The 13904-nt window shown below is 40.7% G+C and overlaps 1 protein-coding gene across 1 annotated transcript in view; it reads right to left on the reverse strand.

Moving 5' to 3' along the window:
* LOC116323919 (probable E3 ubiquitin-protein ligase HECTD4) overlaps nt 1-13243 on the reverse strand; it is a 39342-nt gene extending 26099 nt beyond the window's left edge. The window contains exons 1-20 of the mRNA XM_039620804.1: nt 12589-13243; nt 8932-9485; nt 6638-6727; nt 6424-6551; nt 5642-5750; nt 4391-4529; nt 3995-4165; nt 3703-3895; nt 3443-3604; nt 2959-3072; nt 2728-2868; nt 2410-2645; nt 2174-2316; nt 1999-2069; nt 1797-1902; nt 1588-1708; nt 1351-1479; nt 877-1001; nt 349-502; nt 151-254 (exon numbers count right to left, since the gene is read on the reverse strand). Coding sequence (XP_039476738.1) covers nt 151-254; nt 349-502; nt 877-1001; nt 1351-1479; nt 1588-1708; nt 1797-1902; nt 1999-2069; nt 2174-2316; nt 2410-2645; nt 2728-2868; nt 2959-3072; nt 3443-3604; nt 3703-3895; nt 3995-4165; nt 4391-4529; nt 5642-5750; nt 6424-6551; nt 6638-6727; nt 8932-9485; nt 12589-12735 — 3137 coding nt within the window. The 5' untranslated portion in view covers nt 12736-13243. The remainder of the gene's footprint in view (nt 1-150; nt 255-348; nt 503-876; nt 1002-1350; nt 1480-1587; nt 1709-1796; nt 1903-1998; nt 2070-2173; nt 2317-2409; nt 2646-2727; nt 2869-2958; nt 3073-3442; nt 3605-3702; nt 3896-3994; nt 4166-4390; nt 4530-5641; nt 5751-6423; nt 6552-6637; nt 6728-8931; nt 9486-12588) is intronic.
* Nucleotides 13244-13904: the final 661 nt, after the last annotated feature.

Consider the following 13904-nt stretch of genomic DNA (forward strand, 5'->3'; position numbering starts at 1 on the left):
TACAAATAAGTTAGTCATTTTAAAAATTGAGCTTAAGACACAGCCAGTGCCATGAAGAAAATCATCTCTTCAAAATATTTATCATGCAGAAACACACTCCCGTAGATGATGAACTGGCTTAATTCTTATGGTGAAATCTAGAAAACTCACTTGTCATCAGCAGTGCATGTCTTTGCTCCCTGGCCCAGAGAGCCACCAGCAGGCAGAGACTCTTCAGTAAAAAGCGGAGACTGAGTCTTTAGTAACAAGGCAGTCTGAAAAACAGAGCGGACAAAAGCAATTTAATAACGGCTGCTTTTTATACTCAAGGAAATACACAAGAACCATTTCCTCCTTGACAAAACTGACCTGGCTGGTATAGAGCACCAACTGCACCAACTGAGGCATGAGGGCGTCAGCGAGGGTGAGGGTCTGCAGGTTTGGGTGCATCAGAGAGGTGAGCAACACCGGCAGCAGGTGCCCAAGCATAGTGGCCTTGGTAATCTGTTCCAAGCCTTTCAACCTTAACAAAATGAAGATAAAAAACAAGTGAAAAATTCAGTTTCATTGTTAGCAGAAAAAAAAGATGAGAAGAAGAAAGTCGGGCACAGTGATTCTAAGAACCTGCTCCAAAAAACAAAATACCATCTCCTTCACTGTTTCATTTTGTTTTAACAACATCAGCATTAATCAGGTTTAGTTAAATCTTCTTTCATGGTGATATAGTACATGAGACCCAACAAAGAGAATTTCATGTCTAGTTTAATTTCTGACAGGTACATTCTGGTCTTACAGTGATACAAACTGGCTTCAAATGTCCTCGTGCAATATTCCAATGTAAGTGGTAAGAAGATTTTACAGGACTCAAAAAGTAAGCAAAAGTATTTAAAAGTTCACCTGGTTTCTCTGTCAGCTATGTCGCTGTTAATCAGAGCAGTGGTGACCTGCTGTAGGGTTTCCAATACTTCATCACATCCCACCAGGATTTTGGTTGCTAAGGACAGGATGCTGCTTTGCAGCTCCTGAGGATGACACAGAATAGGCCCACACTTGCGTAACGCTGCTTCCAAGATTTTCAGTAATTACATTCACTCAATATGTAACTATTAATACATACTCTATGCCAACAGATTAAAAACAAACTCTAGATTGTTCTGTTTCATTGCTGTCATCAGTAACCTTGATTATGAACACATCTTTTTTCAACAAATAATAAATGACATCACAAAAAACTGCACTGGACACAAACTCTTCAGCATTACCCTTAAAGAACTTCAAAAGCCATTGCTTCATTTGGTGTGTTGGTCTCTCATTGACAGACACACTGACTCCACGTTCACAAAGGTAGGGGTATTTAAAGGGGATGTTTACCTGTACCTTCATTGTTTCCCCTTGTAGGGAATTGTCACTGTCATCACTATCATCCGGACGGATAAGAATGGTATTACTGAGGAGGTGGTTCTGAACAGCCATGAGGTAGCGCAGACTAGGTGAGACCACCTAGAGAGAAGGGAAACCATCTTAAATTGTATGAATGCAATCTTCCAAGCCATGGTGATCTTAGTCTGCATTGATGGCATTTAAGTGCTGCTAAATTGATATTCATACTGGCACAGTGGAGAGCAGCTTCTGGAAGTCATCTCGGGAGACAGTCTGACATTTGGTGATGAGGAGGCAGGATTCTCGGACTACAGTCTTGAGGATACAATGTAGCAGCTCATCATTCAATCTGTAAAAGAAGACAGATTTCCACAATTTTAAACAAATACAGATCTAAAGAGAAAATATAGTATTATTGACACAAGGCTGCCACTTGCCTGTAGTGGTCATCTTCTTCACTTCCAAATCTATTCTTCTGCAACTGTTCTGCCAAATTTGTAAGGATGACATCCCGAAGTTGAGACAATCCACTGTTTCTTTCACCTGAGTATTACAGGTAAAAAACATACACCACATGAGAAATAACGAGAATAAAATACAGGAGGTGTCACTTAAATTAAAGCCTGAGCTGCCAATCACCTTCGGTTAGAACCAGTTTCAGTAGTTTGTTGAGTTCAGCCTCCCCCTGATACAAAATATTGAGGCCTGAGCTACAGAGGAGAGGTAAAAAAAGAAGAAGAAAAGGTTCATTAAAATGAAATCATGATCACAAATCCAACCATTACTTCTGTCTTTGATAGTAATTGTAACTTACCTAATGGCCAAGCAGACTTCTCTCTGAATTTCTGCTCCTATCTGGTCCACTGGAGCCATGAGCAGCTGCCACAGGAGGAGTCCTGCACGGCGCACACTCTCCCTATTCTGCTCTGACTGAGGATTGAAAAACCTAAACACTACCTGTAAATGACAGAATAAATACACAAGAACGTTAGAATCACACAGAAAAAGCTAAAGGACTTTCGGCAAATATCAGCTGCACCCAAAAATCACCTGAAACACAACTAAGATACAGCGGATGATGCAGGTGTCACCATTGACCATGGCCTTTTCCATAATGTCACAGATGCTGCTGAAGTGACGGGCCTCAATGGGGTGTTGTTTTCCCAGTAAGGCCCCCAAGGGCAAACTGTTGCTGCTGGCTGCCAGCAGGTTGAGCTGGTGGATACACATAGCACCTACATGATGAAGCAGCTGGTTGATCACCTCGCCAGTGGCCACAGTCCCCTCTGTTAAAGGACAAATTATGCAGATCTGTCACTTTTATGATTTAATCTTATAAAACAAGCAACTTGTGGTTACAACACCTACCTTTGGGTTCTTTGATGACATGGCTGACACCGAGTCTATGGCACACATGATGAAAGGCTTGGTTCCCGGGGTTGCACCACTGATCTATGTAATCACTGGAGCAGGTCCAGATCAAGTTGTTCAGTGCATCATAACACGCTCCTTCAAAGAATGGAATAAATGTCAGTTATGTAGTGTGTGACTATTTGCCGCACATATGTACAAGTAAAATGTGACAAGTTTTCAGCTCACCTAGCCCTGCCACCTGGGCTCCCCTGCCTAAAGAACTGCCAGGAGCATCAATGAGGTCTGCGCGACTGCTGAACTGACCATCAGCCAGGTTAAAGACCAGACTGGAGGCCAAAACTGAACAAAAAATAACAGCAACAGTTAATAAACTCGTGACTCACATTATGATACAAAGCAGTGGGGGGTGGGGCATTCCCACAATTCTCATTAACTATTAAATAACCCATAAAGACTATTTTAAATGCTGTGTATTCACCAGTAATTAGCCACTGTCATGAAAGATGATTAATACTTATTTGAAACATCAGATTTAATCAGATTCATACAGAATATCTACAGGCAGCTAGTAAACATGAAAAAGAAAACAGTGTCTGACTTTCCAAAATTAAAAATAAAATAAATAAAAAGTAACAAAACACAAGAGACAGAAAACTCAACATAATCAGGATTTAGCAGTGAGCCTGTGCATGTGTTTGCGTACGCTTACTTTTAAGTGAGGAGAGGCTGCTGGTACCTCCAAATAAGGAGCGTGTGGCAGAGCTCCCAGATACACCAGGAGGTGAAACCAGCATTACTAGATAGGTGCCACAAACATACATCGGGGTCCTTCTCAGAGTCTTTAGAGGGAGTCCACAGCTAGTGTTGACCGCTACAAAAGGATTAAAAAAAAATATTTTAAAAACCACATCATCCAAATGAATCACATCACGTATGAATTTTGGATATTTATAGTTTCTCTACCATTACCAGACTGCTCCTCTTTGACAGTGTTGGTGATTGCAGAGCCTGTGAGAGCAGCCAATGTGGCAGAATGGGAGGCCCGGAAGCGTGACATTCGACTTAAAAGAAGTTCATTCAAGCACTTGGAGGACTCGCCTTCTTTGCGAGTAAGGATAACCCTCTCCTGCAAGATGTCTGCAACACACAACCCTGTCTGTGTCTGCACCATGTATAGGAGAGAGAAGACACCAAAGATTTAATGAAGACACAGACGAAAGAAATACTGCTGAGGCTAAACTGCAGGGCACAAGATACTCACCGACAGGTGAAAGACATCCATGAAGACAGAGTGGCCTTTCTGTGTTTTCTCATTGAGGCTGGCTGGGGACCAGACCCAGTACAGATAGGTCCCGTCTGAGCAGAGGTGCAGTGTGGTCATGCTGCTGCCCACAGGGAAGTGATGAGCTGGCATGGGCACAATCTGGCACACCTGAAGATGAAAGAGTGAAAATTAGCCTTAGGTATTAGCTATACTTGAATTTTGAGATACCAAATTAAACAGTATCCCTCTGTGTCCTTTGTACCTGCGCTGAATAAAGAGTAACATTCTCCCACTAAGAACTTCATGATCTGTTGAGATTAAACATCCCACCTACAGAATTTACAGAATAAGTCCACATACATCTTAGAATAGAGTAATGAAAGTAGACAGTACCTGGAGGGTGAATGGGTCAATGACCTGGCACAGCTGATGTGGCTTGGCATCAAAGGATGAGGGACGGTGAAGGAGGCGGCCGCTGCTGAACACAACCCAGCCCGGCTCCAACTCTTCATTTCGACAATACACAAATCCCCTACACAAACACAGCATTGATTCCTTTGGTCTGCATTTGGAGTTTATTCCAAGTCATACTAAAGATGCTTAGGCAGCATGCCCTACCCAAGCAGCTCACTAAATCACTTTTTTGGTTTATTGTTTAATTTGTCACTCAACTGTGAGTTTTTGGTCAAATTCTATAGTTACCACAAATTAAATCAAACTTTACAATCAATCAGAATCCAGAAATGTATGTGTTTATCATATTAAAATGACAGTCTGCTTTCCTTCTTTTTACGCAGTTTCTTTGCCTTGTTGACCTTAATGAGAGTAGACTTTGACAAGTTATTGACAGCATATTGTCTAACTGTTGGGAAGCTACTTGTCATACTGAGTGTTGCTGTGAATAGCCACAGTAAGAAGAGAAAATGTGAGACGAGCAGCATGGGTTGATCAGCGTCAGTACCGATTCCCATCAGGACACAAGCAGCTTACTGCAACTGTCTCTTTTTGCAAGGCTGCACTCAAAGCATCTGTCTTTAACTCTGCTTTAAATCAAATTCTCAATCAGGAAAATTAGCTTTTAAAGGTCATTTTTCTGAGACTGATTAACCCCCCCCCCACAAAAAAAAGAACCAAACAATAACAAAAAAACCCCAAAGATACTTAACACATGCAGTTAGCACCACCCTGGCCTGATGCGTGCTACTTCTTTCATACAAGCTGTTTTGCAAACAATAGCTAGAATTACGACCAGTTACGTTGCAATTGAAATCCAAATATCTGTTTTGTAAGGTCACAGTGTGCTTTGACCTTCAGAAGCTGGCTGACCAATAATGCACGTATACCCTCATAATGTCTCTGGACAAATTCTGGGCTCAATAAGCTCTAAAAAAACATCATTTGAGGATCTAGCTTTCTGCAAAGTATGCAATTTGCTACAATATCATTAAATTAAATAAACCAAATAAATGAATAACATGAGAGAATGTAACTATATACAATAGCAAATGTTTTTTAAATGTCTAGGAAATAATGCCTTTCAGTGCACAAGTATTTTTAGTGCTTTTTTTTGCTTCATTCTTTCTTCCCTCTGTTCTCTGAATGCTGAAGAGAGAGGAACGGAGGCTAGAAGTAGTGTCACATTACCTCAATGTCCCATGTAAACCAGAGCCAAGCTTGCTGAGTCCTCTCCCAGAGGAGTTAGTGGTATATAGATATAGCCCATCTGTGGCTAGACAGCGTCCCAGGTCAGTGTCTGCAAAACAGGCACCAATGGAATTCAGTAGGAGGTAAATGACAGAAACATCAAAGACAGCTGAATAACCTGTAGGGGCAGGGATCAACAAAAGAGTGGACAAAACCAGGCAAGAGAATTAGGATGCAAAATAAAGTGGACCAAATCTTTGTTTTGCAGACTTTTGCAAATTTAGAAATTATGATGTCTTCAGAGATCTGATAAAAAAAGACTTAAAATGGACAGATCAATTTAGCTTGAAAAATAAATGCTCAGATTTGCTTTATGGCTCAATAAAAATAGATGTACAGTATGCCCTGTTCGGCTTCCATCACACGTCAGATTGTCATCTGTGAGACAGAGAGACATCACTCCACTTCCTCTCTTTTATCCACTTAAGATCTTTAGTTTCAACTCAAGACAAAATGTTTTCTCTGTATGTGACATCGAATGAAAGCCAAAAAGAAACAATGGTCTTTCCACCCTTGATAATTGCTTGGATTTAAGATGCATTTCAAACAAGTTCAGTGAATAAATAAAACAGGAAGGAAGTATTATGATGGCAAGTGAGACAAGGAGCATCTCTGGAATGTAAGTTGTGGAAAAGAACTAAAAACTTTCAACCACGGCTGCATATTATTTATATCTTTTCATTTTGAGTATCACAAAAACTTTTTCTGAAATTGTTTTCTACCTTTACTCTCTGCTCCTCCAGCAGAATTATCTGGTGTGGGCAGCATGTCCTCAAAACCCCAGGACACACAGTGTTTTCCCCCCAAGAGGCAGGATGGAGACCCCGGGCCTCCTTCCAGGAGCAAAAGTCTTGAACAGGAGAAATATAATGTAGTTACATGTTGGGGAAGTTATTAGGCATTGTCTTTCAGTTAAATCAAAACAGTTTCCCTCACCTGTACAGTACATCTGACACAGGGAGGTGGCCCAGATCAGTTTGTTTCTGCAGCAGGTGAACTGTGTGGATGAAGGTCTTCAGGGATCCCCTAGAAATGAGTTTGGCAGATTATTCAAGAGAGCTCAACGTGAAACACAAGTGAAAGCTCATTGTTAATCATTTCTGGAGCTGCAAGAGGAATAATAACTTGGCATGGATTATGGGCAGGATCTGATGTAAATTTAAACAATTTAAAAGAGATTATGCCACACTGAGCAATCTTCTTAAGTTTTACAGATTTTACTCAGTCAAGAATGAATTAACTTATGGACCACATTCAGGTGTGTGTGTATTTTAATTTTAAAAACTCTGTGAAAGTCTGTTAAATCAACTAAACCCCAATGCTTGTACCAGAGAAAGGGTTAAGCTATGAAATTTTGACTCGTATGTTTATAATAACATTTAATAGTGCTACTGGGAGTATTAAAATCAACAACTAAAACAGAGAGACACCATCAATGCAAGCCTCATGAAAGTGGTAACCATTGTCCTTGATGTAAATATGTAAAAATTGTGTATGTTGCTGTTCTGTGTCTTGTGTACTGTTTGTTTGTATATGTGTCTTTCTTGCTGCTGTTACACCCAAATTTCCCCTTGTGGGACAATTAAAGGAATATTCTATTCTCTATTCTAATGCCATACTATGTAAACATCTAAACAGCTGATATCAAAGTCCTGTGCAGTCCATTTGCTTACATAGCCCTCCTACACAGAGAATTTACTAACCAACTCCAGATGAGGTGGAGGGGGGGAGAGGGTGGTTAAAGCTGATAGCCCTTTAATTAGCTTCCACTGCTGGGTGAAAAAGCATCAGGGCTAGATAGTTCCCCACAACAAAGAGCTCTCTGCCTCAACAGAGGCTGAACAAAGAGTGGAGAGTTCTGGTTTTGACAAGTCAAGATCAGCTGTCACCAACAGAAGCTTGAGTTCAGGCACAAATACAAAAACTAAACAAAAAAGGATATTCTGCTCATCTGTGCAGAAAAACTAAAAAACAAACAAACAAACCAGATACAAGATTAGCTTCTTCAGATATATTTTTGTGTGCTTGCTTCTGTTCTTTGCACGCAAGAACACATGAATATGTATGACAAGTTGAAAGGGTAAGGGCAACGGTGCAATGTACAAGCATTATTTGGGTCCACCTGTCCCCTCAAAGGAAAAGGTCACTTTAAATCATAATAAAGTTGCTCTGAGTTATCACATTTAGCCTATGATAGAATATTTCTGTGTTTATGTGTGTTGAGGTGAACAGTCTTTTCTAGGATAAGAATGCCTCCACATCAATAGGGCAAAAAGGAACACTGAATGAAAGTATGTAAATTTTATGAGTCAGAAGTTTCACCAGATCTCAATTCAAATGAACACCTGTGGGAGATTATGAAACAGAATGTCAGACAGAGCTCTCCACTATCCAATCAAAACACCAAACAAGGTAAAGTCTTGATATATTCTCGAAGAGTTCTAGAGAATTAACAAGGCACAATGAAGAACCAAACAGCTTCATTAAAGCTGTTTTCCTGAACGTTTCTAGACAATACCTGATGTGAGTACATGTAGAACTACCCATTTAAATGTCTTTTACATTTTATCTCCCTTGTACAAACTCTGCGCGAAGTTTACTGAAACTGATGTGGACATATGTGAGAAAAGTGCAGGTAAAAACCTGGTAAATTCAAAGCCAATCATCCTATGTCCTGCTTTCTGCATGCTCTTCTCAGGCAGAACCCTCACCTAAACCAAACATCAGTATTTAGAAAGCAGCTGCCACGAATTATCTCCTACACACAAGGGCCCCTGTGCTGCCTAATGAAGTTAATAACAACAGTAAGAAGAAAAAGAAGCATTGTTTTCCAACAGCACTACTATCTTACATCAACAGTGTTGTTCTGACTACAAGTTCATGGAGCCAAAAACTCTGTTCATATCAATAAGCTTAAAATCATAACAAAATCTCAACTACTTCTTTATCTTACATTACAAATATCAAAGCAAGATTACCACAGTGCGTTGTGTGGTCCTTAAGAAAACAAAGTTAATAATTTAATGTTATTGCCTGATAACAAAAATTGCCACTTAAGATGAGTATTGTTTTTTCTAGATAGCTTATTTTCACAGGTTTCGCATTTCAATGAGATCTTGTATGTAATCATTCAGTGAATACCATTAGTACAGCACACTGTCTACAAGAACAAAACGAATGATCCTAAGAAGGATGCAGGTAGAACAGCAAGGAGGAGCGCATGGTCTCACCTGGCACAGGCAAGTGCCACAAGTGCAGCAGCAGCATTTTCCCTCTGTCTGTGCGTTTGTAGGATCTGCGGCTGAGTCTGTCCATGCACTGGGCCTGACTCCTGGGCACCATCTTCTAGCCAGGAGCATAGCAGTCCCTCCAGGCCATTGAGGCAGTCAGCGGGCTCTTTGCTAAGGCTCAGCGGCTGGCAGTCCCGGAGGCAAGCTAGCAGTACCTCTGCTGTGACGCCGCAGAGTGCTGGGTCACTGCGAGTTTGGGACTGTAAAAGGGGAAAGACCAGCAACAGGCCGACACGGGAAGTGAAGGGCGCCTGCTCGGGTTGCTGGAGCAGACCTTGTCTTTTGAGCAAGGCCAAGGTCTCCTCATCAGCCCCTCCAGTCCCTTCTCGCTCCTGCTGCTCCTCCAGGGCCAGCTGCCGCTGCGCCCCCCACAGGCCACGCAGGGCATTGAGACGGTACTCCAGCAGACGGGCATATGCATTGCTCTGATTCCCACAGACAGCACGCAGACGCTCAGCAAGCTCTACCGGATTCTTGGTCTCAAATGTTAGAATCTATAGGACAGGGGTAGTGGGAGAGAGGAAAAAAAAAAAATCAGTTATTAAACTGTTCACTTTTTTCTTGACCATTTTAGAAAACAATAAACAATGTATTATTTAGAGATGGGAGACAGTCTTTTGTTTCCTGGCAATGCTGGCTACAAACAAATGAAATCTTCCTTATCAGCAGAAATATTTAATCAGAATATAGAAAGGACACTATGGAAGAAGAGAGGAAAGCAGTGAGGGATTTTATTCTTACTGATGTAAATTTAAATAACACAGCTGTGTTACACACTAGCCCATCCAAATTTTACTGGCGAAAAACTAAGAATTATTTGCAAAAACAGCAAGATGTTAAAATCTTTTTCAATTTGGCATCTTTATAAAAAAACAATAAGAAAAATCATCAACACCGCCATTCAAAAGTGGGGTATATACATGACTTATAAAATGCATTTGGTTTATGAAGATCTGGTCATAAAGCATTTCCATAGTTAGCTATGAATCATTTCCACAGAAGGAGCTCTTGTCTTTCCAGTTCTTTGGACTACGCAGTAATGGTCAGAGATAGCAAAGCACGTATCCTATCACAAGTGAAACAATGTGCCTCATGTGCACTTAGGCAGCATTTCAGATATTGATTACACAGGAATCATGGACTAGAAAAAAATCCATTATAGCATTTAGCAGGCACAATTTGTATTGATTCAATTTCAGAAACGCTGCTTATGTTACAGTAACACCCCATAGCTGGATGCTGGGCCTTCTCCACCTTGCTCTGCAAAAACTGCTGCAAGCGGATAAAAATAGTCAGCATCACAACACCTACGATAACAGCACTGAATGACCGAGCCAGTCTTAAAACTGGACACAGGCCTTAAATGTGGAGGATCTAAATGTTACCAAGAATACAATAAAACAAACAAACTGAGAGCCTAACAATGACGCAAGAATGTCTTCTTATTTTATGTTTTAGTACCATTTAGTGGGACTACCCACTATAAATACCAAGTTCGCATAACTACACATAGCTCATCTGTTTTGGCTCTGCTTGATAAAACACACGTTTTAGCATTTTATGTTAAGGATGAAACACGCTATACATTATGTAACCATACTCTTTATCCAATATCAGTGCTCCTAATTCATAATTAATATGAAAGTTGAAGAATTTATTACCATAAAATGTCCAACATCATAAGAAACCCTGCTGTAGGTCATTATGATTGGTTCTTTTACAGTAAAGTTTTGCTTTGAAGCTTTACTGAGTCCTCAGTTTAAGCATTCTACTCTTACAAACATTTTCCAAACTGGAATCCTGAGAACTCAGTAGCAAAGAAAGGCCCTGGAGCTGTTGTGTTTCTAACACAGGCACCTCTAGTGTTAAGAACATGATGTGTGGAATTGCGCTAATAAACTACTTCTTCCACTATACAGGGACTATTCTGTATTTGAAAAGTTTTGGTGCCTACCCAAAAACCAGGTGATCAAGGATAAACTGGTAATGCAGCTATTTGGGACATAGTTTGAACTAACAGAAAACATAAAAACTGCATGTACAAATTAATGAGTTTGATTTGGTGGCCTTAACTCAAAAGAAACATTTAATTAAGCTATTTTTGGTGTTATAGAAGCATGCTTCTCTCGTATAAGCTAAGCCCATTGTGACTGTAATTAAACATGCACAAAAACAAACCTGTTTTGTGGCTATTAGCACACAAATAAGGATTATAACATCATATAAACAAATCTTCAGTTTATAGTTTTTTATATGATCATCGTTTTTCAGATCCAAAAGATCTAAGCAAGGAATTTGGAAGACAGACAGACAGACAGACAGACAGACAGATAGACAGATAGATGTAACACCGATATTGTGTAAGAATAGTGCATATTGCAATAATAAATATGTACACTATAAAGCTAAGAAAAACAGCTGCATTAAGGTGTAACACAGAAATATGCTTTAAAGCATCTATAAGTGAAAGTCTTGAAATGCAGCTGACTGATTGCAAGTATGAACTCTTGTAAAGGTTAAGTTCAGCACACAATTCATAACTTAACTATTCCCACTTTATCATGAAGTTTGCTTGTTTAAAGCGAGTAACCATCACTGTCTTGTTAGTCTACTACTCATCAACAGGCAACTCCGAGCACAAATTAGACCCCAGCTCATGAACATGTGACATGAAGACTGCGGCAAATATTCTCCACGGTCTGGTGGATCCTGCTAGATTCAAAACAAGGCACAGTATGGAAATATCGAGTATGTAAATATGCGGTGTTAGCTCGTTGTTTCCATCAGCATCACTGTAAAGCTTCTGGTCATCTAACAACATGGATTCTTCCGGTTATGGGATGGAACTTTCAAAATAAAAGTCTTTTTAAAAAAGCTTAAACATTTGGTAAACAATAGATTCTACAAAACATAGCTTGTTTTGTGCTTGGAGAACAAGATTCAGAGCAGGAGAGATGAGAACTGTTTTTCCCCTGCGTTTGACAATGATCATACAAAAACACTTCTCAATGAAAGAGTAGCTATGTCACTTTTACGTAGACTAAATCTGTTTACTATGCACTAAATAAGCCAAGATCTAGTCAGGAAAAATAAAGGCATACAGGCATGTGTTTAAGTGAAAAAAGTACGAGCTGTGTAGCTTGATACCTTTAGTACACCTCTAATTGACATATTAGCTCAACACTGAGTACAATATTAAGTACCAAATCAATATTACTTCCACGTTAATATACTAGAAGAAAGATACTATGTAATATTAGAGATTTTAAAAATGAAATTTGCCATGTTTGTAATAGTACTAAGTTATATTTTGAAGGAAGGGGCAGGAAATGAGTTGACCAGGCTCTCGGTTACCTTGATGGTAAATTTAGCAGGACAGGAAACTTGCAAACGTCTGCGCTACCGTTATTACGGAGGGTGTGTTGCAGGTGACAGTCAAAACTAATTCTTACATTAAATAAACAAAAAGATACACTGATCTCAACGATATATACAAATGTTCCTGTATACAGCTCTTTATGTTTGTTTGTGTGTGTGTGTGTGTCTATGTGTGTGAGAGAAACTGAGCAGGAAAAAAGAGCGATGGCTTTTACCCACCTCTTGCTCGGTGTCCCCCTGCTCCGATACTCCAATTTCACTGGGCAGCTCGGCCAGATCTGTGACCCGAATGAGACCGTCGTGGAGAAAAATGGTCTCCTCCTTCACCGAAAGCCACTGGGACGAATCCACAGCCCCGGAGCCCATCGCTCTCTCCTCCGACAGCGTAGCCAAAGGGGTCGAACATTAAAAATTCAGTGACAGAATGACAGAAACGCCCTAGCTAGCCTGATAGCGACTCACAATAACATAACGGCCGTCAGCGCCGCGGTCTTATCTGATGGTAGTGTTTGACAAGGGAGACAAGCTAACTTGACGAGTGCCAGTCAGCGGGCGAGCTGTAGTGGCAGGTGCTCTTTACATTACATGGGTGCTCTGGTCATGCTAACAGCGGCTGCTAGCTGTCTGGCTCAGTTAGCTGAAGCGGAGCTAACTTACCGTACGGTATCGTTATAGCGTTACCGAGCAGAGTGGGCGTGACAGCCGTGCTAAATCCGTTATTGCGTCGCACCGTCTAAACGACAGTATTTTCAAGACGCAAAGTGAACCTGTAGTACTCTCATTTCACGGCTAAAACCCGACTGCAAGCAGCTCTGCTAATGGCCCGGTGTCTGTCAGTGCCTGGAGAAGATAATGAGAGTCACCAAGCTGTCAGTGCGACGCCATGTTTCCAAGGCCAACTAACCGCTCCCAGAATGCACCGCGTGCTAGAATAAAAGCTGTCAAAAGTCTTTCTTTCTTTCTTTTGGTATCTAAAACCACATCTTATCACAGCTGTGAAATGACAAAGGCACATTTATTATATAATTTAAAGAGCTTTTAAAAAATCAATTTATTATTATTATTATTATTATTAATATTATTATTAGTGCCATCTGCCTCAATCACACCCTAACCCTAACATCCTCCTCTGTCACACCAACCTTTGAATGTGCTCTTTCACTAGATCCATGAACTTCCTCTGTGGTCTTCCTGTTTTCCTCCTGCCTGGCTGGAGACAACAAACTTTGTCCAGTATAGCTGCTCGCCCTCCTCTGCACATGTCCAAACCATGTCAGATTTGCCTCTGTCTCCAGACCTCCCAATCTAAGCTGTCCCTCTAAGACAGTCTTAACATTTCAGCTCAGCCTTCTTTCTTTTTCTCAGTGCCACTGTCTCCAAAAGATACCTCATAGCAGGTCTCACTGCCATCTTGTAAACCTTCCCCTTTACTCTTGCTGCTATCCTTGTGTCAAAAACCACCCCTGAACCAGCCTGAACCAGCTCCACCTTCGCTCCACTCTCTTCTTGACCCTAGGTATTTAAACTTGTCCACC

Source organism: Oreochromis aureus, linkage group 12 (genome assembly GCF_013358895.1).
Source record: "Oreochromis aureus strain Israel breed Guangdong linkage group 12, ZZ_aureus, whole genome shotgun sequence".
In the NCBI taxonomy this organism is placed as follows: Eukaryota; Metazoa; Chordata; class Actinopteri; order Cichliformes; family Cichlidae; genus Oreochromis; species Oreochromis aureus.